General features: G+C 47.0%; 7 protein-coding genes and 1 non-coding gene across 8 annotated transcripts; 4 read left to right on the top strand and 4 right to left on the bottom strand.

Annotated features, from left to right (window-relative positions):
* Nucleotides 1-1,405: 1,405 nt before the first annotated feature.
* On the bottom strand, nt 1,406-3,829 carry EDB91DRAFT_334902 (GH3 auxin-responsive promoter). The gene is made up of 7 exons (XM_041326903.1): nt 3,122-3,829; nt 2,825-3,066; nt 2,627-2,773; nt 2,388-2,573; nt 2,191-2,336; nt 1,962-2,134; nt 1,406-1,907 (listed from the first exon to the last, which is right to left on the bottom strand). The coding sequence occupies exons 1-7, from the start codon at nt 3,726-3,728 to the stop codon at nt 1,654-1,656; spliced, it is 1,755 nt and encodes a 584-aa protein (XP_041177694.1). The 5' UTR covers nt 3,729-3,829; the 3' UTR covers nt 1,406-1,653.
* A 4,166-nt stretch (nt 3,830-7,995) lies between these two features.
* Nucleotides 7,996-11,959, bottom strand: EDB91DRAFT_1248111 (uncharacterized protein; the record flags this gene model as incomplete). The annotated part of the gene is made up of 14 exons (XM_041322888.1): nt 7,996-8,028; nt 8,082-8,232; nt 8,299-8,686; nt 8,738-8,891; nt 8,948-9,556; nt 9,606-9,757; nt 9,807-9,995; nt 10,051-10,236; nt 10,291-10,309; nt 10,627-11,174; nt 11,254-11,602; nt 11,635-11,809; nt 11,865-11,874; nt 11,929-11,959. 14 exons carry the CDS (start codon nt 11,957-11,959, stop codon nt 7,996-7,998), a joined length of 2,994 nt encoding a protein of 997 aa, XP_041177693.1.
* A 1,686-nt stretch (nt 11,960-13,645) lies between these two features.
* Nucleotides 13,646-16,123, top strand: EDB91DRAFT_334825 (GH3 auxin-responsive promoter). The gene is made up of 8 exons (XM_041326902.1): nt 13,646-14,374; nt 14,430-14,671; nt 14,723-14,869; nt 14,923-15,108; nt 15,160-15,305; nt 15,362-15,534; nt 15,589-15,857; nt 15,910-16,123. Exons 1-7 carry the CDS (start codon nt 13,768-13,770, stop codon nt 15,840-15,842), a joined length of 1,755 nt encoding a protein of 584 aa, XP_041177692.1. The 5' UTR covers nt 13,646-13,767; the 3' UTR covers nt 15,843-15,857; nt 15,910-16,123.
* EDB91DRAFT_1131159 (uncharacterized protein) lies at nt 15,963-16,967 on the bottom strand. The gene is made up of 4 exons (XM_041318647.1): nt 16,828-16,967; nt 16,280-16,779; nt 16,221-16,238; nt 15,963-16,175 (listed from the first exon to the last, which is right to left on the bottom strand). The coding sequence occupies exon 2, from the start codon at nt 16,772-16,774 to the stop codon at nt 16,406-16,408; it is 369 nt and encodes a 122-aa protein (XP_041177691.1). The 5' UTR covers nt 16,775-16,779; nt 16,828-16,967; the 3' UTR covers nt 15,963-16,175; nt 16,221-16,238; nt 16,280-16,405.
* A 792-nt stretch (nt 16,968-17,759) lies between these two features.
* EDB91DRAFT_1052550 (uncharacterized protein) lies at nt 17,760-18,212 on the top strand (the record flags this gene model as incomplete). Its single annotated transcript, XM_041313686.1, has 1 exon — nt 17,760-18,212. One exon carries the CDS (start codon nt 17,760-17,762, stop codon nt 18,210-18,212), a length of 453 nt encoding a protein of 150 aa, XP_041177690.1.
* Nucleotides 18,213-18,370: 158 nt separating this feature from the next.
* Nucleotides 18,371-18,454, top strand: EDB91DRAFT_t64. Its single transcript has one exon. It is a non-coding gene; the product is annotated as a tRNA-Ala (tRNA).
* Nucleotides 18,455-18,594: 140 nt separating this feature from the next.
* EDB91DRAFT_1131145 (uncharacterized protein) lies at nt 18,595-19,933 on the bottom strand. The gene is made up of 4 exons (XM_041318646.1): nt 19,748-19,933; nt 19,368-19,688; nt 19,168-19,318; nt 18,595-19,116 (listed from the first exon to the last, which is right to left on the bottom strand). Exons 1-4 carry the CDS (start codon nt 19,892-19,894, stop codon nt 18,653-18,655), a joined length of 1,083 nt encoding a protein of 360 aa, XP_041177689.1. The 5' UTR covers nt 19,895-19,933; the 3' UTR covers nt 18,595-18,652.
* A 46-nt stretch (nt 19,934-19,979) lies between these two features.
* On the top strand, nt 19,980-21,670 carry EDB91DRAFT_334748 (phospholipase C/P1 nuclease domain-containing protein). The gene is made up of 3 exons (XM_041326901.1): nt 19,980-20,209; nt 20,259-20,723; nt 20,779-21,670. The coding sequence occupies exons 1-3, from the start codon at nt 20,131-20,133 to the stop codon at nt 21,450-21,452; spliced, it is 1,218 nt and encodes a 405-aa protein (XP_041177688.1). The 5' UTR covers nt 19,980-20,130; the 3' UTR covers nt 21,453-21,670.
* Nucleotides 21,671-22,172: the final 502 nt, after the last annotated feature.

Genomic DNA, 22,172 nt, shown 5'->3' with positions numbered 1-22,172 from the left:
TTATCATGTATATACAGTATCGTTCTGGACCCATGGTAGTAGCTGGCTTTGAGCTGACTGGAACTTGATGGCCAAACCATGTCTTCGAGGTGGTTGAAATCCGGAAAATCAACCATTTCGAAGCCGGTTTATACCATAGGTCCAGAAATGGCTAAAACTTGACCCTGGGGTCACATTCCAGCCAGGTATCTACCGTCGGAAATTTTTGATAACACGCAGTGGTACTACTATAGTCGTATTACCGAGTCCATTTCCCGAGACTGAGATATATATTTCTTATCAGCTCCCGTTTCTCGCTCACTCTAAGCCTCTCATCGCGAGACCGTGAACTGTCGCCGATCATCACGTTACTTGCGTCTGAGCGAGCATTACTAGGACCGCACATTGCAGCTGTTTTCAGCTGACAACATTTGAGGCTCTTCAATTGCTCAAGAGTGCATACTGTCAAGGCCATATTTCTGCAACAGCCCAGGCTGAGTTTGTCATTCAACCGCGTCGTGAATGAAGAGTTCTGGTAGCTATTCATACTGTACAAATTTGTTGTCATTTTGGTGGTGATTTTGTGATTTTTTTTGCAAATCGAAACAACGGTTCGAGGGTTCGAATGTGTTCTGAACCTGAACTGAACCCTTGCGAACGCGTTCGAAGGCGTCCGGTCCAAGGTTCAGCCATCTTGCCTGAACCTGACCGATTGTTGAGTTCGGGGTTCGCGATATAGGGCGATGAACCTGACCGAACCGGACTTCACACATCGGGGGTTTCAACACTTTCCCTTTTGCAAGATTTCAATCAAAAGCAGATCTAGACCTGGCTAGAGCATTCCAGACCTAGCCTAGAGCGTTCCAGAGCACTCTAGATTACCTTTCGAATGTAATTTCACTGGCGGCAAAAGGTGGTAAAATGTCAGTTTCCCCGCTGTGTCAGCAGCACTAGTTCCATCTATCCGATTTTAGTGTTTCTCGTTACACGACGAGTTTCTGAATCAATTGGATCATTTCTTCGCGCATTCGAGAGATTATCACCTGGTTTAATAGAATCCGATCGAATTGAAGCCAATTGGGAGAGCGGATTTCCTCTGATGACTCAACGGCTGTCGAGGTGAAGCTTCCCTCTAAGTCTTACCACTGGGGAAACTACCTTGAATGCGATGGCGCATAGTGACGACTCGGGTACCCGTCCCGGGACCTGCAAGTTTTCAAGGAGGGTGCTCTTTGTCTGTGGTTAACCCGTGGCCGCCTTCAGGTGTGTGGGTAAGGGCCTGCAGTGTCAGCCTTCCGCAACAGCCGGCATATGGCATCGATGAACGTCGACTTGTCCTTAAATAATCGTAACTGCGCTCGACCGCGCCAGTCCCCCATTCCTACCTTCCAAACACAGCAATTTTCAGCATGACCAGGCATCTTCGTGCTGGTGTGCACAATGTACCGATCCTGTGGGATTGGCAATCGTCTATATGTCATTGATTCATCATGATTCACTGGCGCACGGTGAGCGTATCGGCTCGACCTAGTTCCCCGGCCAGCTGGCATACTCCTCGAGATTTCATCGGCGCCATGAACATCGAAAGTAATCTGTATACCATCCACAGAAACTAATGCCATGAAATCTCGTCTGACATCTCTCGAGGAATGTACGAATTTGGACTAGACTCTTTTACAGCTCCATTATCACTCTCTTCAGGAGCCATTCCGTATATGTTGAATCGGATAGGACAACGGGGACTTTCACCTGACCAATCGAGACGCTCTTATCGCTTTTCTGCCTGCGATATTCTGAAAAGGTGCCTTTCTCCACGAGACGAATGGTTGGCTTTCTGGCCCTGCCTTGCCAAAAAGCAGCATAATACTCAAGGTTTGCCACCATGAGGTCTTCAAAAGTCTGCTGCGGCGCCATTCTGGCGTCATTTCCTGTGAATATCAATTAACACAGTCGCGGGAAAGAGCTGCCGAGCAAGCGCGGACCTATTTCTCCTACAATTTCTACCAAGTACCCATAGGTAATAGGCGTATCTCGCTCGTCGCCTACGATAGTGAAATCCATGATTTGACCAATCCATCTGTTAGCGGCAGAAACGATCGCGTTCGTCAATTGCGACTCTGTACACGTTGTTCCAAATGCCAGCCCAAGGGAGCCACTTCCTCAGCAGGCATGTCAATTGCTAAGTCTAAGTTTGACGACATCACAACTCACTCTCGCCTGTGAAGGTAATTGATGATAGGCAACCCGTCATCTGGATCGAAGCCTTTGACAGCGACGACATCACCAATGCGGTATCTCCACAGGCCATTGCGGGTCGTCACGACGGGCTCGTAATGCCCTCCAGTTACAAGCTCCCACTAAGGCAGGGATTTAGTAGACGAAGGGGAGATGCAGTGGATGGTTCTTACAGCGGACAATACACGCTCCGACGGCTCACGGGAACGCACGTCCAGAAACTCGGACATCCCATCTACGAACACTACCTTGAAGTCGGTATTAGGATTGCCTTTGTGGTATGTCACGCCGATGACACATTCTGTGCCGCCATACGCAGGAGCCTGGATGGAAACAGAAGGTCCGAGGACGTGATTGATCTTTGTGTCTCTAACTGTCAGTTGGGTAGTAAAACCTTCCACGATTAACGTGCCTTTGGAACAGAAGCAGCAGCGGGACCGCCAGTGATCCCAATGAACTTATTCAAGTCAGGCCACACACGGACCGCCCAGCCCTGAATTCCAGGAGGCCCAATTTCGCGAAGTTCGGCAGCACGAAGAGGGTTTGGAGTGAGATGTTTCTGAGAGAAGTCGTCAGCTAAATGGAATCTAATAGTCAACAAAAATATGACCTGTAAAGGTGCACGCAAATGGTCTAAGTTTTCAATGTCCGGGATGACACCCTTCTCGATACAGTCGACCAGCAGAGGCCATTCATCCTCTACGTATTGCAAAAAAGTGACGAATATATTGGCAAAGAAGAAGCGGACGGTGGTCACTCCACGGTTTGCCAATGCAAATAGCGCATTCAGAACAAAGTAACCGCGATAGCTGTTGATTAAGGACATCGCATATGGATCCGTTTGCCCCGGAACTGAAAGTCGCCTAGAGATCAGCATGCGCAAGGGATAGTAGCGCGATGAGCTTACGCCACAAATCGAGTCTATCATTATCGCCCTCGACGTCCCAGTTCATTGCCATTCGCAGATAACCGGCACTCAACGAGCAGACCGTCACCTTCTTGGAGCTCTGACCGTCCTCGCACTCTATTTCCAGGACTTGCCGATACTTCAAAGAAGATGGCGATAACGCGGTACCCTCTGACGGGGGAAGCGCCAGAAATAAAGGGTGCTGCAAGAGGTGCGGGGGAGGTCGATACTTTGGGAATATCTTCACCGTTGTCCCAGTTGTCATACTGGACATGGCGAAGAAGTAGGGCAGTCCAGGGGCGAACATGTTTTCGACATCAGCCTCCTTGCAAGGGGTAGCCAAGAATTTTGCTATGAATGGCCTGTACGGTTCGTAGTTTGTAGTGGGAACAAATTCTCGGAAGCTACGTAGGAAGTCGATATCATCCTTCGAGTCGCTCTGCGCGATAGCTTCGCGAAATTTTGCCAACTCGGGGGCATGTTGAGAGAACTGAGACGTATAATTTGGCCGTATGGATTCGAGTAGGGTTTGATCTACGTGATCCTTGAGCTGTTGAGAGAGTTCGGTGGACAATGAGTCCAGGAGATCTGTTTCAGGGCGAGACATTGCCGTAGTATGGTATGAGGTTGGAACACGACATTATATACCGTGGCGCGGAGTTCATCGTATAGCTTGTCGGATTTCTCCGCAGCTAATGTCTAGCGTGACGTGGAGTGTGTAGCCAGTTGGATTTCCCCGCAACTATCTGTCGTTCGGGCATAAGTTTCGCGTTGTGCTGGCATCCCTCACGGTCAGTCTGAATGACAACTTATCCCCGTATCTTTTGGTTCCTAGCCAATGATTCTGCGTGGCAACTTATCATTGCACAATTGGTTTGCGGCGCACAACGGAGTGCACCTGGGTGTTGGCATGTGTAGGGCCTCGTCCGGGTGTGCACATGGTTCGCAAGCACAGTCGACCGTAATGGATGCAAGATCATAGTAGCCGCGCGCGATGATTGCGGAGTACAGATCATGACCCTTTAAGTCCTGCAGTGCACCGCAACCAGGCCTATTAGAAAGTCATTACGATGTACTTACTTGAGAAACCTGACAGGCCGCTTGATTAGCACCAAATGTGGATGATAAGGGACTCCCCTGTGCATATCAGGAAGAAAAGCTGCTTCTTTTTAGGTGGTGCGTACCACATGTGGTCGCTTGGTGAGTAATCCGATTTCAAAGCTGCAACCGAACATACGTTTCACGCCGATCATGCATCGATATCCCGAGCATAGTTCCAAAGGACCCCGTCCGAAGCCAAATGTCGAGATGTCGTGGCCAAAACTTTTTCCCCGTGCAAGTGGGGGTGGGAAGCAGCGGGCAATTAGTTCTAGTAATAATGCGATTTGATATTGGTTACCAAGACTAATTTCTCTCTTTCAAATCTACCAAATCAGGTCCATCGGAAACTCCAATAAATATTAGCCAAGAGTTGGGAGGTAGCGTGATATTCTCGAACGCTAAAGAATGAGGCGTGGTCCCAGCGCAAACATCTGCACGGGCAAGAAAGTATGAATAACTCCGAGTCCCACGGAAGATAAGATTATGGAAATGATGAGAAGTGGTCAGATACAGCTTCCAAATCATCAGACGGAAGGAATACAGGGACTACTTTCATCCCTCACACTTGAAAGATGAAATATGTTAGGACAACTCGTATGTGCGAGCGACACCCTAATAAGCCTGATGGGAGGATGCAGCCCCCTCTCATCTATACATGACATGTGCCAACCTAGGACATACCAACACCAATGGCACCTGCAGCTCGTTCCAAGTTAGCGTGCACCATCAATAGTCATATTTATCACCCCGCACCCCAACTTGAAGTCCACTGCGACCGAGCAGTCAGAACAGTCATTGTGGAAACCTGTGAATCACAGTCTGTAATGGCAATAATATCGTAATCGAGGGAAATGCAGCTCGCTCGAAGTGGCCGCGCAGCTTCAGAGAGGAGAGGGTTGATACATTTTGTCTATGATGTGCATGAGCACCCGACAAATGAGTAGATTCAATTACATAGAACATTAACAAAGCGCATGAACTCACCGTGAATTCAGCACGTATCGATGTGAGCCACATTGATGCCGGGAAGGATATAGTGCCTGGGGGAAGAGATGTGCACAGAACGCGCGATGATGGTTTTGATAGCAGGCTCTAGAGTCACAGCCGTTGACAACTCCACAGGTGACAGGATATGTCCTCCAGGAGGTAGCGTTCACGTTACACGTATAGTAGTGTGCGAAACAGGTGTGAACAGGAAGTCAACATTATTGGGAGCGATTTCAGGGCACCTTTGATGATTTTTCCTTCAAGCTTCTAGTCTTGCCCCCAGTCATGAGGCTTACAAAATATGACTCATGTGGATAGTTTTTTGACTCAAATATTTTACAGTGATAATCAGGTATTCTAGTACATTGTGTGACCTCCCTTGGCTTTAATTACTGCCTCTATCCTTCTAGGCATACTCTCAATCAATTTCTGGCAATATTCTGCTGTAATCCTTGCTCATTCCACTGCTACTCTCTCCCATAGCTCCTATACTACTTTAAGGGGGGTTTCATAGGCTTGAAGCTTCTTCTTGAGTGTTCCCCAGAGATGTTCAATGACACTGACATCAGGGGACTGTGCTGGTCAGTCAAGAACATTGATATTATGTTCTTGAAACCATTGTCTGGCTCTTCTAGATATGTGCTGGGGATCATTATCCTATTGGGAAATGATGTCTTTTTCATCAATCCCTAATTCAGCTATGCTAGACAGCAAGTGGTCATTTAGAATGTCCACATACTGCTCAGCATCCATCCTCCCCTCAACTTCAGCAAGTATATCCACACCATTCCATCCCATACAGCCCCATACCATTAGAGAACCTCCTCCAAATTTGACAGTCTCACTAACCTCTCTGTCTGTTAGAAAATCCCTCTTCTTTTTCCACACATATACCTTCCCATCTGACCCAATCCTATTGATTTTGGTCTCATCTGACCATATAACATGCTTCCAGTCCTCTACAGTTCAGTTTTGATGGGCCAAGCCAAAGGTAGTCTTCTCTGTCTATGTTTGATAGAGAGAAGAGGCATTTCTTCTTGTTACTGCCTTGAGATGAACTGCCTTGAGAACATTCCTCACAGTTTGTGAAGAGACAGTGGTGGTGATGGTGGAATTGATATAATGGGTGGCTTGGACGGCATCATTAGCCTTTCCTGTAGTGATATGTTGGATGATAGCCTTCTTATTAGCAGAGGTGGACATCCTCCACAAGAGTTTTCCTTGTCCAGATGGCTTTCTTTGATACACTTGGCCACAGTAGACTTGCATACTTTAGTTCTAGAGAAATTTTGATAAGCAGAGAGGCCAGCATAGGACAAAGAGAGGATATTATCCCTTTGGGCAGAGGAGATGGCTTTCATGGTGATTATGGCTATGACACATGAGACATTCTGATTTATATAGTTAGATATAGTTTTAAGAGTATGCCTAGAAGGATAGAGGCAGTAATTAAAGCCAAGAGAGGTCACACAATATACTAGAATACCTGATTATCACTGTAAAATATTTGAGTCAAAAAACTGTCCGCATGAGTCATCATTTTGTAAGCCTCATATCTCCACCATATCTCAGCTGATTCCCACGCCATAGGGCTCAATTGGAAGCCCTGAAGTAGTACTCCAATATGGTACCAGCATGTACTTGATGTGTTTGTACATTCTCATAAAATATCATAGATAGTGAAAAATGTGAAAACATGCGGACAGTTTTTTGAGCCACTGTAGTAGCGTACAGTTGGCAGGGTTTTGGGCCTAACTGCAGACGTGTGGAAACAGGACCTAAAGTCACTGATCCTTATGAACTGGCGGCTCGTGTAAGACGAGGGCCTGGTCCACTTCTACTAAAGACTAACATAAAGAGATTGAGATAGAAAAATGTGTCGGGGAAATGATGAGTGAACAAAAAATGTAATCCGTGAGAATATTCTCAAGCAGAATAGCACGATGAAGTTCGTCGAGAACGGTGACATCCAAGACAAAGTTCAAGTTGGAGTGGTAGAATAGACTTAACCTAATGTTATGACCCACGTTCACCAATAATGATGAAGGAGAGTTCATGACCACTAGGACTCAGTCAGAGATGATAATGAGCAACAGGATAGATTGAGCGTAAACATCTAGGTCACTACAACAGTAGGAAACAAAGAGGTTAAGTCTAAGGAGCTCTTACGCTAACTACCCTACTTTTATACATAACATTGAGTAGGAGTCTGAAAGAAATCAGCCAATAAGAAAAGAGTCGTACAATACTGCGGATGAGTAAGTATGACATCATGATATATAAGCGACTGAGTAAGACGGTTACTAAATAGAAACCCAAGATCCAACTGGTTCTTCTTTAGGAAGTGAGATTGTTCTAGCCCGTGGAGTAGGGGAGCCAATCGGAGAAGCAACGGGTGACCTATGACGAGGAGTCACGTGACCGGCTCGGGTACTGGAAGTAGCCAAAGGAAAACCGAGAAATGAAAAATGGTTCATATTAGGAATTCGTGACAGCCCACCGAGGATGGCGAAATCGTTGCCGGTTCATGATTCGATGAAGACCCCACGATGGGCCGTCTCCACAAAGTGGTTTCACTCTCTTTCTCTAGAGGAGCGTAACAAGCAAGAGGCTCTAATGACTGAGGACCATGTCATTGGTGATAGTGAGAGTTCCACAGATCCTAACATCGACGACTCGGAGCAAGAAGAAATTAGTTATGATCCAGTGTAAATAGATCCCACTTGTACAATAGCATAGGTATGGAATGTATACTACAGCAGCACTTTAATGGTATGAGAGGGACTCTAAGGGTTGCTGTTATCTGGTTCTTGGGAGGTCTGAAATGCTCTCATTAAGATAATAGTACAATCAGAACATACAAAACACTTACTGTGTCTAACGAGAAAGTCACCCATAAGCGACCCATTCTCGGTGCGTGAACTGGTGTGAATGCAAATTGACCACTAAGATCATCAAGATGACATGCCTCGAGGCTCCCAAGGACATTATACTTCCAGGTTGCAATCCCGAGGTCAGTTGCCCTGATATCATGGTTGAGTCATTGTACTACTAGTACGATTTCACATGGTAACAAAGGATAGGCTTACCATAGAGACCACGGGTGGTTGGCATCCTGTGGGTGATGTTCAAAACATCGGATGAGAGCAACATTGACAGATATTGGAGGGTCTTGTCGAGGGATGTTGACTGACAATATATACTCAATACGTGCAGCGTGTCGTCCCTTTGTATAGCCATAGCAAAACCCCTTTCCACGATGATGATGGAATGAGCCATACTTTGCAGCACCAATGGTCACATTCGCATATGACTGGACACCTTGTGAGTCAAATGGAATACCATTGGATGCTTCATCTGCGTCTGACGTTAAGTTGAATTCCGGAAAATGAAGACGTAGGAATTGCAAAACAATGGCATAGACACCCAGTGGCTGCAAGCTGATTAACTTGAATTGTTTCGGAAATACAATCCTCACTGTTGTCGGGTCGATTATCACTAGTAATGGACAAGGTGATAAAAATGTACCTGAATCGTGTGGGTTGGACAGGAGCGCAATATAATTCATAAGGGTCCCTCTTTGCCAATCGGCTTTGGCACCGCCTTTGACAGCCTTGAGTAGTGCACAAATAGCTAGCTGGTCCTGCTCGGTTTGATCACATCGTTCCTGCAGATGTGTCAACTGGGTTTCGAGTCAGCAAACAGTGAGAACAATGGCAGACGAGTACTGTAACCCACGAGTTCTTGAATCAGCATGGTCTTCCACCACGCTCGCATGTAGGTCCCTTCCACTTCGCCGCTGCTGTGGCCATTGTGGTTGGCCTTTCCTAACACACCAATTGCACGCTCGTAGGGAAATACCCACCAGGCATATGCAGGGCCATAGGTATGAATGTACTCAACTAGATGACTGGCGAAGTGAAAATTTGGTGTGAGATGACAATTCAATTGTGCCCATGACTGAAAAGCCTCCGATATGAAGTTTTCAGCTCGAGTGGCCTCCTGAGGTGTGATCTCTCGCGAGGCAAAGATTTGGGTCGTGGCACAGTATCGCAGGATGTTTTCGTAGTGAGAATGATAGTTGCGAGATGGTTCGATGTCTTCAAGCGCCAAATAATCTTCTGCCTCAGTGTCTTCGTCGCGAGACACATTCTTGATTCGATGTTTGTGTAAGAGCTTCCTTGATTTCACGATGGCCTGTTGGATCTTGCTGCGTTTCTTTGGCAGGGGGGCCTCATCGTCAGCATGGCGAGACCACGTTTGCCATGCAACTGAAATTGTGACAGGGTATACTTGCATGAAATTTTGCCACTCGTCTGCTTTAGGACATTCTCCCCCACTCGCAATCTCATGTACAGATCAGTACTCCCCCTTTCAAGGTTCAAAACAATGTTACCTTGATCTGAAAATGTCCTGAGTTATTCGTCCACCATATGGACTCAAGAAATTCTGTAAGTCGATCCATTGGTGTGACATCGGAGCGTTTCCCTGTCCTGGTGAACATTGATCCTTCTATCAAAATGACTCGGTGTATTTGACCAGACGTGCCTAGTACAATGAGTGAATTATGAGATAATGCCTTGAACGAACAACTCACCCGGACCCCAGAACAAATGCATGATCTCCGTCGGAATGCTTGATGACCCGTTCCACGTTGGAAGGCGATCCGGAATTGACATGCGGACACCCTTGGTTTCTGCAATGCTTGCTTGAACTTCAGGATCATTGGAGTGTCCATGAATGAATTTCCACTTAAGTTGCTTTGCAGAGTCTCGATAGTGGAATTCTAGAAACTTTAAATCAGTATGCCACCATGAAACATCAGAAAATCATACATGTACGATCGAAGCATGTAGGATCAACCAACGAGCAAAACAGAGCATTGCAGCATGGGCACATATGGTCCTCAGAGTTCTGAGATACAAAGCCAGCTGTCTTGAGTCTCGCTGGAGTATCCATTGGACCAAAGGGGAGTGCGACATGCACCATTTCCATTGTGTCATGCCCGAAAACCTTGAAAAGCACCCCTTGACAAATGTATTCAGAGTCAAGTTATGTAGCAGACAAGAGTATTTATTCACCTTGTGCAAGCTGCTCAATCTCTCAAACAAAAGGTTCAAGTAGTCTGTTGAGCTGCTCTGTATTTGGTTCCGTTGGCCCTGGAATTACAAAGAGTAAAAATGTGTTCTCCCGCAAAAATCATATCAATCACGGTAGGTTGTCAATAGTCAGCCAAACCGTGCCAGTGGAATAATTAGCATGTTTGAGTGAACGGAACCTGTTCCGTCAATGGCAATGTCAGGAAATGACAATTAAGACTTGTTTAAAACATACCAATCGATGTTAATATGCACAACGAGGCCACATTTCAAGGACACGAACCATTGGTTGAGTTTTCATACATCAATGTCATTTACTTTGAGATGCTTCGAGTCCCACTGGCGCACTATGCCTGTACGGAGTGAATGCCACATCCACCCGTCATATATGTCTGTGAGTGGCTCGTTCACATCCTTCTCGGTGTACCACTCCTCTCGTGTGATAGGTGGTGCTGGTTCATGGTCCCCGTCCTTCCGCCAATGTTGAAGTTCCTCCCATTTACCAGGACGCATAAGAAGACGTGCGAGAGCAGCTGTAAAGGATGCCACAGGCATCACTTTGTATGGGATACATTTTTGCACATTTGAACTCATTCGTTTCAGGCGAAATAGCACTGCGGAGCATCCAGGTGCCGTGCACAGTCGAGACTGCATTGTTGGTAGCTCGGAAGGATGGTACATTTGCCAGCAAGATGGGCAAAGAATGTATGTAGTAACAATTTTCTCCGTATCAACACCGAGACGTTTCTCGACAGTGCGAAGAGTTCGTGCCATGCTGTCTAAGTCACCCTGAAGCTCAGGGGAAATTCTGCCAGGATAGCAGCTTATGATCGTCAAATGGAGTAAATTGAGGGTCTCTTCTGCATCTGCATGCAGCATTGGCAAAAATGTGCACATAGCCATTTAGCAGTGCTCAATGTTCCGATAACACGGGCGGTACAACACTATCAGGTTCATCTGAGTCGACATGAGTATTTTCCTCAAATAGTGCATCATTGGGAAGGAACTGTGGATCATTCTCAGGAACCCAGTGATCTTCATCGTCGAGATGTTCAGTGTACGATAGCTCCTTGTCGGAGGCATTAATACATGATTCTTCATCAGCAGTGTGATTGTGAGTAGCCGAGTTAAAGGTAAGTGATAGGACACTACAGTCATCGTCACTAGGAGCAGCATTATCATAATCTGAAGTGCAGAAATATAGTGGGGGAGAACTGCTCAGCAGAGGGGTGTGTCGTTGATTGAACTCAGTATTATCGTCATCAGAGGAAGGGAAATATAGTGGGGGGAACTCCTGTCAGCAGAACCGCTTCGATGATCGGATACAGAATGTGCATCATCAGCAGAAATGTCAAGCTGTTCAAGCTTGGTGACATGATCAGGGAGTGGGCTATCATCCAGTGTAAGTTCGTCCTCGACACCAATATTCCTTGGTAGCTCGTAGTCTGCGCTACTGCCAACATGCTGCCTGCATGCATAGCCATGCTTCTTGAGGTGATTTCTGGCGGTTCTTTCGGTCTGAAAAAGACCCAATGGCTCGCATAGCAAGCACGCACACAGACACTGCTAGTGTACAAAAGTCAGCAAGTTCAGAGCCAAATAATGCTATAATGTTCTTACAGTGCTTTGCTGATTGGTAGTCATCAATCATGTCGATAGCTGGTACGACTGGCTATAAGTTGTTCGCTCACTGTCCCGAGTCGTTAAGTTACTGGTAAATGGTTGTTGGAGAAATCACAGTGCGTGTTTGCATGCAGGCGGTGGCATGTATAAGAGCGTAACCCTAGAAATAGGTTAGTCTATATATATATTATATTATATTTTGCAATGCTGCTATGTGCGGCACGCAAAACACACCTCAGGTAGAAGCCACTAAAACGTAGATAAAACGTGGGTGAGAATACCTCTAAGTTTGCGCCTTTGTTAACGCCAGTGATAATTTAGAGGTTAAGATTTCGGACATTGTAGTAGTCGTCTGATATTTGATGGCTTCGACGTGGCTGAAACCTTAGGTACCCCCCAGATTCTCAGCCAATTCTAAGCCGTCGGAATTTTTGGACAACATGCAGTGTACCTGATAAGAAATATATCTAAGGGTATGTTAGCTCTAGTTGTAACGTAAAGCGGGAACTTCGACTTACATCTCAGTCTCGGGAAACGGACTGAGATGTTCGGTCTGACAACTCGTAGTTTTAAGGTAGTTAGCATAGTGATAGGTAATAAACTGTAACATAGGAAATAAATGGTTGCTTATTAGATTCTGTGACTGACGTCACTTGGTTGTAGGTTCCTCAATCAGTTAGCGCTCGCAATGTCTGTCTTCGATCCGGACTTCAACACGCAGCACATTGCAATCATGCAGAAAAGTCAATAACACGGTCGAATCAAGACTCACATCATCAACACGAATAACAGCAGGGATATCAGAAAAAGATCCGAGAACTGTGTAAGGAGACATATGAATAAGTAGTCGAAGACTAACAGATAAGATCGATGTACGCAGACGCAACAATTAGAAACAGTCCTTCAGAACCGCACGAATCAAACACCACAAACAGACATGAGAAACATGTTTAGGGCCGGACTTAATGGATTTCTCTGCCAAAAGTTGAAAAATGAGGTTTTTTCGAGCATGACACACCAAAACCCACTACTGCTGTAGCGGGAATTATTGTTTCAGTGGCTCTCCCTATCGACTTTCAACATTTTTTACCATTCACCGGCTCCCCTTCTCACAGTGATATGTAGTACGCACTACCTAAAAAGAAGAACCAGTTTTCCTTCCTGATAAGTATGCACACTGGCAGGGGAGATCCTCATATCATATCATCCACATTTGGTGCCGATCAAGCGGCCTCTCAGGGTTCTCAGGTAAGCACATTGTAATGACTTTCTAATAGCCCTGCCAGTTGCGGTGCACTGCAGGATCTTAAAGCACGAGTGCGCCATGATTTGTACTCCGCAACCATCACGCGCGGCTACTTTGATAATGCACCCATTACAGTCGACTGTGTTTGTGAACCAGGCGCACGCCCGGGTTAAAGCACCAGTACATCATGATCTGTACTCCGAGGTCACCGCGCGCGACTACTGTCTTATGGGTCGACTGCTTGTGAACCACGTGCACGCCCAGACGAGGCCCTACATATGCCCACGCCCACTGGTGCACCCCGTCATCCGCCACAAACCACTGGTGCAAATTGTGCAATCATAAGTTGCCACGCAGAATCATTGGCTACGAACCAAAGCATGCGGTGATGACTTGTCATGCAGACTGACCGTGAGGGATGCCAGCACAGCGCGAAACTTGTACCCGAACGACAAATAGTTGCAGGGAAATTCAACAGGCTATACACTCCACGTCACGCTATACATTAACTGCAGAGAAATCTCACAAAACGATGAACTCCACGTCACGGTATATAATGTCGTGTTCCAACTTCATACCATGCTACGGCAATGTCTCGTCCTGAAATAGATCTCCTGGACTCATTGTCCACCGAACTCTCTCAGCAGCTCAAGGATCACGTAGATCAAGCCCTGCTCGAATTCATACGGCCAAATTATACGTCTCAATTCTCTCAACATGCCCCCGAGTTGGCAAAATTTCGCGAAGCTATCGCGCAGAGCGACTCGAAGGATGATATCGACTTCCTACGTAGCTTCCGAGAATTTGTTCCCACTACAAACTACGAACCGTACAGGCCATTCATAGCAAAATTCTTGGCTACCCCTTGCAAGGAGGCTGATGTCGAAAACATGTTCGCCCCTGGACTGCCCTACTTCTTCGCCATGTCCAGTATGACAACTGGGACAACGGCGAAGATATTCCCAAAGTATCGGCCTCCCCCACACCTCTTGCAGCACCCTTTGTTTCTGGCACTTCCCCCGTCAGAGGGTACCACGTTATCACCATCTTCTTTGAAGTATCAGCAAGTCCTGGAAATAGAGTGCGAGGACGGTCAGAGCTCCAAGAAGGTGACGGTCTGCTCGTTGAGCGTCGGTTATCTGCGAATGGCAATGAACTGGGACGTCGAGGGCGATAATGATAGACTCGATTTGTGGCGTAAGCTCATCGCGCTACTATACCTTGCGCATGCTGATCTCTTGGCGACTTTCAGTTCCGGGGCAAACGGATCCATATGCGATGTCCTTAATCAACAGCTATCGCGGTTACTTTGTCCTGAATGCGCTATTTGCACTGGCAGACCGTGGGGTGACCACCGTCCGCTTCTTCTTTGCCAATGTATTCGTCAATTTTTTGCAATACGTAGAGGATGAATGGCCTCTACTTGTCGACTGTATCGAGAAGGGTGTCATCCCGGACATCGAAGACTTAGACCATTTGCGTGCACCTTTACAGGTCATATTTTTGTTGACTATTAGATTCCATTTAGCTGACGACTTCTCTCAGAAACATCTCACTCCAAACCCTCTTCGCGCTGCCGAACTTCGCGAAATTGGGCCTCCTGGAATTCAGGGCTGGGCGGTCCGTGTGTGGCCTGACTTGAATAAGTTCATTGGGATCACTGGCGGTCCCGCTGCTGCTTCTGTTCCAAAGGCACGTTAATCGTGGAAGGTTTTACTACCCAACTAACAGTCAGCGACACAAAGATTAATCACGTCCTCGGACCTTCTGTTTCCATCGAGGCTCTTGCGTATGGCGGTTCAGAATGTGGTATCGCCATGACATACTACAAAGGCAATCCTAATACCGACTTCAAGGTAATGTTCGTAGATGGGATGTCCGAGTTTCTGGACGTGCGTTCCTGTGAGCCTTCTGAGCATGTCTTGTCCGCTGTAAGAACCATCCACTGCATCTCCCCTTCGTCTACTAAGTCCCTGCCTTAGTGGGAGCTTGTAGCTGGAGGGCATTACGAACCCGTCGTGACGACCCGCAATGGCCTGTGGAGATACCGCATTGGTGATGTCGTCGCTGTCAAAGGCTTCGATCCAGATGACGGGTTGCCTATCATCAATTACCTTCACAGGCGAGAGTGAGTTGTGATGTCATCAAACTTAGACTTAGCAATTGACATGCCTGCTGAGGAAGTGGCTCGCTTGGGCTGGCATTTGGAACAACGTGTACAGAGTCGCAATTGACGAACGCGATCGTTTTTGCCGCTAACCGATGGATTGGCCAAATCATGGATTTCACTATCGTGGGCGACGAGCGAGATACGCCTATTACCTATGGGTACTTGATAGAAATTGTAGGAGAAATAGGTTAGCGCTTGCTTGGCAGCTCTTTTCCGCGACTGTGTTAATTGATATTCACAGGAAATGACGCCAGAATGGCGCCGCAGCAGACTTTTGAAGACCTCATGGCGGCAAACCATGAGTATCGCACTGCTTTTTGGCAAGGCAGGTCCAGAAAGCCAACCATCCGTCTCGTGGAGAAAGGCACCTTCTCAGAATATCGCAGGCAGAAAAGCGACAAGAACGTCTCAATTGGGCAGGTGAAAGTTCCTGTTGTCCTATCCGATCCAAGATATAAGGAATGGCTCCTCAAGAAAGTTATAATGGAGCTGTAAAAGAGTCTAGTCCAAGTTCGTCCATTCCACGAGCAATCGCAGTGTACTTAGATCAGATGTAATCCAGATGAGTGTGCTGTATGGTACCCCTCCTGGCTTGTCCAGCTTGCTCGCGTGTTCGTTTCTGGTCCTGTTTCTCTAACCAAGTGCGCACTTGTTCGAAGCTGAGCGCTGAGCGTCCAACCGGCTATTTTGAACACCATCGTAGCTAGTGGTAGGGGGTGTGAACCTTTGATGCACAGGATGGCGGTGTGAACGTACTGTTTGTCAGATGCGGAAGGACTCCGAAATACCAACGCAATACAAAATGTTGCAAAATTTGCAACTGTGGGACTGCAAAACCATCACCTTGAAGATCACGTGCGAAATTGTGGTAACCTATTCTGTTCATGGTGTTCATGGTGTTCATGGTGTTCACCATGTCCTTCTTCGAGCAGAGAGGATTGTACCTATTCGGCATCAGGGGGCTTTCGTACTCGAATTGTGGAGCGTTGTTCTTCAAGCCCCAGATTGGGACCCGTAAAACTTTCTATTTCAATTCCATTCATCTCGCGACGACAACATCAGCATTGGAAGAACGGGTCCGCAACAGTGATCCAAGGCAAATCCTCATCAGCCAGCCCACTCTCTTCCAACAGCTGCTTCTTTATTTCACGGTCTCCGTCCAACTCTCTGACACGATAGTAGTGGGAGACCGTCGACTTGGGATCTTCTCTGCGCCTCCGAACCAATACGATGACTGGTTGCAGGCTCCCTCGAGGATAGTCGGTGCAAACAGCCCAGAGGTAATCGATGTTTCTCTCGTCGAACCAGTAATTGAGATCGGTAGCGAGGAATTCGTCCCCCAAGTGCTGGTGTTTCTGACCTTGCTTCTCTAACCATGTGCGCACTTGCTGGAAGCTGAGCGCCCAACCGGCTATTTTGAACACCATCCTGACTGCACAACGTAAACCTTTGCACGCAACAAGAGACTGCATGAACGTACTACTTGTCAGAAAGGAAATGTTGGGGGGAACTTTGGTTTAGATGCCTTTAGCTAGGGTACAAAGGAAATACAAGATGTTGGGGGAACTTTGGTGTCTTTAGCTGTATGGTGACTGCAACGCGAACCTTATTAAACCAAATCATGAAGGTCACGTGCGTGAAATGTCAATTACAGCTGAGTTACTTGACTGTTAAGTTCTGCATCATTGGTCAGTGATCATTAATTATTGGTGGATCACTATGAGGTTCTTCTCGGAATTTCCCAGCCGGCGAGGGCATTGTTCTTTAAGTAGTTCTTCTTCCAGCCCAGGGTCCTTTGTGAACTCTGATCCGCTTATCGCATTACTTACCCGGCCACTGATCAGAAGGTGGCCAACTTCGTATGTTTTCCAACCGGTGGGCATTATTTTTCGAGTACAATCGGGCTCTAATCGTGACACAGCCTATTTGCATCAGTGGGTGCCTAATTTTTCTGATAGATGGGTTCCATTCATATTAATTAATTGTCTACCTTATCATCAGTGGGTAGCCAACTTTCGTAGAATCGTTCACAGCGTGTTTGCAAACTGCGGTGGACCATCATTCATGCTTCTTGTAATCCTGGTTACTGATTGTGATCACAACTGCCTGTTGTGCTTGTTTTTTTTCACTCCGAATAGCTCCCAGCTGAGTATTTAACAGACATATTGTTCGTACCTATTGAACAGCCATCCAACGCATCGTCCCCTTACTCGCAATTACTACTGGTGAGTTGGCGTACCATTTGCTCTAAATTTTGACCGTGAATGTCAAATATTCTCAGCCACTATGTCGCAAGTTCCTGCCTGGAAACAGCGTTTACACCATTTGCATCTCAATCCTCCTCATTATGAGGCGTCTTGGTATGGTCCTCTAGATAAGCTTGCCAATCAAGTCTTTGCGGCAGATTGTTTCATGGTGAAGCCGCAGCCAAAACTTCGACACACCGCTCCTGGCGATGAACACAACGACAATGACCAGCTGTTCGAAGATGAAGGATTCTCTATCGACTCTATGGGTGCTCCAGTTGTCCGTGACACCGTCTTCGAACCGGACTTCATTATTGTCCTTGTGGCTGATGACCGAGATATTCCATTGGTGTGCATTGAGGTGAAGAAGGAAGGAGAGTCATGTACGGCAGCGACATCCCAGTTACATGATTATATCGAGGTCCTGGCCAAGAAGGATCCCCATGATGAATTCGTGGCTATACTTGTGCTTGGCGTGAAATACTACTGTTACAGCGCTAGTGGGAGGCGAGCACCGAGTGCGGGTGGAGCAGGCTGGGAGACGGCGGAGGATTTAGAGGAAGCTTTTGAAAAAGTAGCCAAGCGTGCGTTAGGAGAGAAAGGAAAACGTCGTCGCTGAGGAACTCAACGATACCACCTATAAATGCACTATGTAGTTCGCATGTCAACTCGAGTATTAGCCATTAGACCACGAAAATGGATTACCATTCCTATGTAATATATGTAGTATATAAGGCTAACACGGAATTGAGCTCCCTAAGTGGCTAAATCATCGTCGGGCATATGGTGTAGCTGGTTATCACATCCGCTTAGCATGGAGCTGACTGCGGGGGGTCTCCGGTTCGAGTCCGGATTTGTCCACATTTTTGTCGTTGGTAACGACCATGAGTCCCCTAAGAGTTGTTTTTCGAATTTTTGTCCACTGGGGTAATCTCCCCTATGTTGTACGATACTGACTATAGCCACTGTACCACCCGCACCACATCTCAATCGTGTTCTTATCGACTTGTATATTTTGCTCATATCGCGAGTAAAAATATTCATCATCATTAACATTGCCTAATTCCATCTAACACTCATTACTCTCCTTTCGACGCCCTGTGTTTTCTCCCATACAGTCTCGACCGTCCCTCCCGTATCTAGATCTCGTACACATCGCACAAACTCTGCTACCCCGCCACCCACGCCGAAGTAGAGCACCTTCGCAGCTACTAGACAGAGGTACTGATATGTGTCTGTAGGACCTTCAGCGTTGCAAGCGCCGCGCATAACAGCAGCAAGGCTCGGGAGAGACTCCATGCAGTATATCGTCTCGGATGTCAGCACCAGGTTGTAGCTCCCGCCTAGTTTTCGAAGGTCGAATGTATCCCATGATCCAGAGAAGAAACGTAAGTGGACTCCGTAGGTTATCAAAGACTGATGGAAAGTGTCTTTAAGATTGTCCGACATGTTCAATTCCAAGGACGCAGAGTCTGTTTGTTCCTCCTCCGACTTGCGGTATGTCTCCGCTGCCTCTGACAGATCTGCATCTCGGGTGAGACGTGAAGAAAGTAAAAAATCCGAATATTACGAACACCAGGTCAGAATAATATTGGGAATGGTCACCAGCTCCAAAACGGAGGCGTTATAGTCCTGAAGGTGAATATGTGTCTGATTCTGAGAAGGCGGAGAGGAGAATATTCGATGAAGGATGTATAGCGACGGGATCGATGTACCACAGCCGATCTTGAGGGTCATTAGCTACATTTTACTGTCAGAACAATTGGATGCTCGCCTCTAGCACGCGCTTGCCCCGTACATCGAACTGCGAGCTTATGCTGTCCAGATAGCTAGCAAGATCAAGGCTACATTCCCAAGTCTTCAAGCCACCTTCATAGACGAGGGGTACAAGGTCGGAAGGTGCATCTAAAAACTGCAGTGCAGACCGTGCATTGACAACGGATGGTTGCTCCGACGCATCCGGGTCATCGGCATTTTGTGAGATCAATTGAAACCTCGCATCGAACAGATCACGACGTGGAAGTGAAAGTTCACCTCCGCTAGCGAGTGGGATCGTGATTGGAGAATAAGAGATTTTGGATGGTAGGCTGTCTAGCTAATCCTTGCGCCCAGATCAGTTTTTACAGAACGGATATGAGCAGTATTTATACGTACCGCGTTTACAAGAGAAAGCTCGGTAAATGCGTCTGGAACAACTGTCTGCGCAGAAGCGGGGCCGCGATTTTGCGTTGTACTATTTTCACCAAGACTACCTATACCTTGTTCACCATCGTCCTCGACGTCGAAATTGAACTTGAACATTTTGCGATCTGAGATCTTTCAAGAAGGGATCAATCATCAATGACAGCAATAGGTGGCTGTGTGGCTATTATTGTATTTCCTTATCCTTGTAATTCGGCTCTGGAGTCTGTTTTCCCAATTTGTCTTTCTTGTTTGTGGAGGCGTTCCTGTCTGGCTGTGTGTTCGGTATTTCTTGGTATAAGTACTCTCAGTAATTGTCATTCACACCCGGTATCGGTTGTAACTACACCACCACGATGCGCTTTCCGCAGGTATCGTTCGTTCTCGCAGCAGGGTCTACTATCGTACCATACGTCAGTGCATGGGGAGCCGTAGGTGAGTACGGTCGAGCTTTGCGTTTCGGAAGAGTTCAATCCTCTTGTAGGTCATGAAGTAGTCGCGACAGTCGCTCAGATGCATCTGCATCCTTCAGTCATGCCCATACTATGCGACATCTTGAACTACAAAGGCGATTGCCACCTCGCTCCGGTCTCTACCTGGGCAGACAAGATACGCGGCCAAGCGAAGTATAGGTGGACAGGCCCACTGCATTATATCGGCGCAACGGATGACTATCCCAGCGAAACTTGCGCTTTCCCAGGAGAGAAAGGTTGGGAGGGTAGAAGGAATATCAACGTCCTTAGTGGCATAAGGAACGTCACAGGTGTTCTGGAGGATTACATGGACCTGCGCAAAGCAGGCTTGACCACTACGAGTGATGACGACGAAGCGCAAGTCGCCCTCAAGTTTCTCATTCACTTCGTGGGGGATATGCACATGCCGCTGCACCTCACTGGACGTGATCGAGGAGGGAACGGAATCAAGGTCTCATTTGACCATCGTGTAACAAGTCAGTTGTTCTCACTCTTATCTCTTCTTTTTCTTATCATAATCTGTTCCGATAGACCTTCACTCTCTGTGGGATGGCCTTCTGATAGCCAAACGAATCCGCACAATCCCCTCCAACTATACCCGCCCTCTTCCACTTCCCGAAGTCGAGAGTTACCTTCGGGGCACCATTTATGACCCTTACATCCGTCGTATCGTCTGGGAAGGCATCATGGGCAAGTATGAAGATGAGCTCGAATCGTGGCTTACATGTCCTACCGAACCCTCCGTGCAACCCGTACAAAGTTACTTGGAGCAATGGGTATCTTGGACGTTTGGGCGTCGCATAGGGTCTTGGATTTTGGGTTCGCGTCTCACAGATGGAGGCTTAAACACCGATGACGACACCTTGTGTCCCTACTATTGGGCAACTCCCATTCACGCTCTGAACTGCCAGATCGTCTTCCCGGCGGCCTTGGATAAACCGCCGTACAACCATGTTTCCTTCTCTGGAACCAATGATCACGCCTGCAACTCATCCAATAAAGCTCACGAAGTCCACTGGCTTTCTGCACCGAGGAAGAACCCGTACCTCGAGCTGGACACGCCCGTGTATTCCGGGGTTATTGAGGATGAATGGATTGTTGAAAAGCTGATGTCTCAAGGTGGCATTAGGCTTGCAGCTGTGTTGAATTGGCTCTTCGCGGACGTGCAAGACTCCACTCTTTCAAATAGAACGTATACCCTGTAATCGTGAAGCACACCTCGCACTTGTACATATATGTAGATCATGGCTTCGTTATATATCAAAGCCCGAGTTCGCACCGTACTCAGTCATGCGTAAACATATTGCATTGGCAAAATAAACATGATTTGTGCATAAGTACATGACTAGTCATAACGATTGAGGAGACCGGAGTTGCAGTCAACCTAAAGCATAAGAGTAAGTAAGGTGTTTGACATAGCACTCCAACGTAAATCAGAAAAGCCGATGTTTTCTTGTCCCCCGTAGAGCAACGAACGCTAGACCGACGCCTACGAATCAAAACGAGACATAGACGCAATGCTCTTGCGAACAAGAGTGGTCAAAGCAAACGCGCCAAAACGGGAGACTCAAAGAATGGATGAACTTGGTTTCGTCTTGCAAAAGAAGTGTATACATGATTATAGTGGATACTCACTCTCTTCTACGAAAAGCGCGTCACGGATTGCCGGTCGAAGAGTTCAACTATAGAAGCAGTTGTCAGCGTGTTATCCTCATCGTTAAAATGAGAAGAGTTGGTCAGAATTGAGAGTTTTGGTAAAAGGTTGTCCACAAGAGACTTGTCTCTTTCGGAAGCAGAACTGATTGGGATCATCATAAAAGGTGCCCTAGAGCACCGACGTCTAAAAAATTTCTTTGCTCACCTTGATGCGCTTCATCCAGACGACCGGGAGACGGGAGAGTAAACCATGAACATGAAAGAATAAA

The sequence above is a fragment of the Suillus paluster genome, assembly GCF_016628075.1.
Source record: "Suillus paluster strain FC165 chromosome Unknown EDB91scaffold_23, whole genome shotgun sequence".
NCBI classification, from domain to species: Eukaryota; Fungi; Basidiomycota; class Agaricomycetes; order Boletales; family Suillaceae; genus Suillus; species Suillus paluster.
Note: the sequence above shows the minus strand (reverse complement) of the source record. Positions and strands in the feature narration are given on the sequence as shown.

What these genes read in the sequence shown, in the direction of transcription:
- EDB91DRAFT_1131145 (XM_041318646.1), bottom strand. Translation starts at nt 19,894, where the DNA reads ATGTTCAAGTTCAATTTCGACGTCGAGGACGATGGTGAACAAGGTATA. An exon ending in GGGGCAAGCGCGTGCTAGAG is followed by an intron (nt 19,319 to 19,367) that starts GCGAGCATCCAA and finishes ATGACCCTCAAG; the next exon opens with ATCGGCTGTGGTACATCGAT. An exon ending in CAATATTATTCTGACCTGGT is followed by an intron (nt 19,117 to 19,167) that starts GTTCGTAATATT and finishes CCCGAGATGCAG; the next exon opens with ATCTGTCAGAGGCAGCGGAG.
- EDB91DRAFT_1131159 (XM_041318647.1), bottom strand. Translation starts at nt 16,774, where the DNA reads ATGGTGTTCAAAATAGCCGGTTGGGCGCTCAGCTTCCAGCAAGTGCGC.
- EDB91DRAFT_334748 (XM_041326901.1), top strand. Translation starts at nt 20,131, where the DNA reads ATGCGCTTTCCGCAGGTATCGTTCGTTCTCGCAGCAGGGTCTACTATC. An exon ending in CAGTGCATGGGGAGCCGTAG is followed by an intron (nt 20,210 to 20,258) that starts GTGAGTACGGTC and finishes ATCCTCTTGTAG; the next exon opens with GTCATGAAGTAGTCGCGACA. An exon ending in ATTTGACCATCGTGTAACAA is followed by an intron (nt 20,724 to 20,778) that starts GTCAGTTGTTCT and finishes CTGTTCCGATAG; the next exon opens with ACCTTCACTCTCTGTGGGAT.
- EDB91DRAFT_334902 (XM_041326903.1), bottom strand. Translation starts at nt 3,728, where the DNA reads ATGTCTCGCCCTGAAACAGATCTCCTGGACTCATTGTCCACCGAACTC. An exon ending in TGATAGACTCGATTTGTGGC is followed by an intron (nt 3,067 to 3,121) that starts GTAAGCTCATCG and finishes GGCGACTTTCAG; the next exon opens with TTCCGGGGCAAACGGATCCA. An exon ending in CGGAGCGTGTATTGTCCGCT is followed by an intron (nt 2,337 to 2,387) that starts GTAAGAACCATC and finishes TCCCTGCCTTAG; the next exon opens with TGGGAGCTTGTAACTGGAGG.
- EDB91DRAFT_334825 (XM_041326902.1), top strand. Translation starts at nt 13,768, where the DNA reads ATGTCTCGTCCTGAAATAGATCTCCTGGACTCATTGTCCACCGAACTC. An exon ending in CTGCTGCTTCTGTTCCAAAG is followed by an intron (nt 14,870 to 14,922) that starts GCACGTTAATCG and finishes AGCGACACAAAG; the next exon opens with ATTAATCACGTCCTCGGACC. An exon ending in CTGAGCATGTCTTGTCCGCT is followed by an intron (nt 15,109 to 15,159) that starts GTAAGAACCATC and finishes TCCCTGCCTTAG; the next exon opens with TGGGAGCTTGTAGCTGGAGG.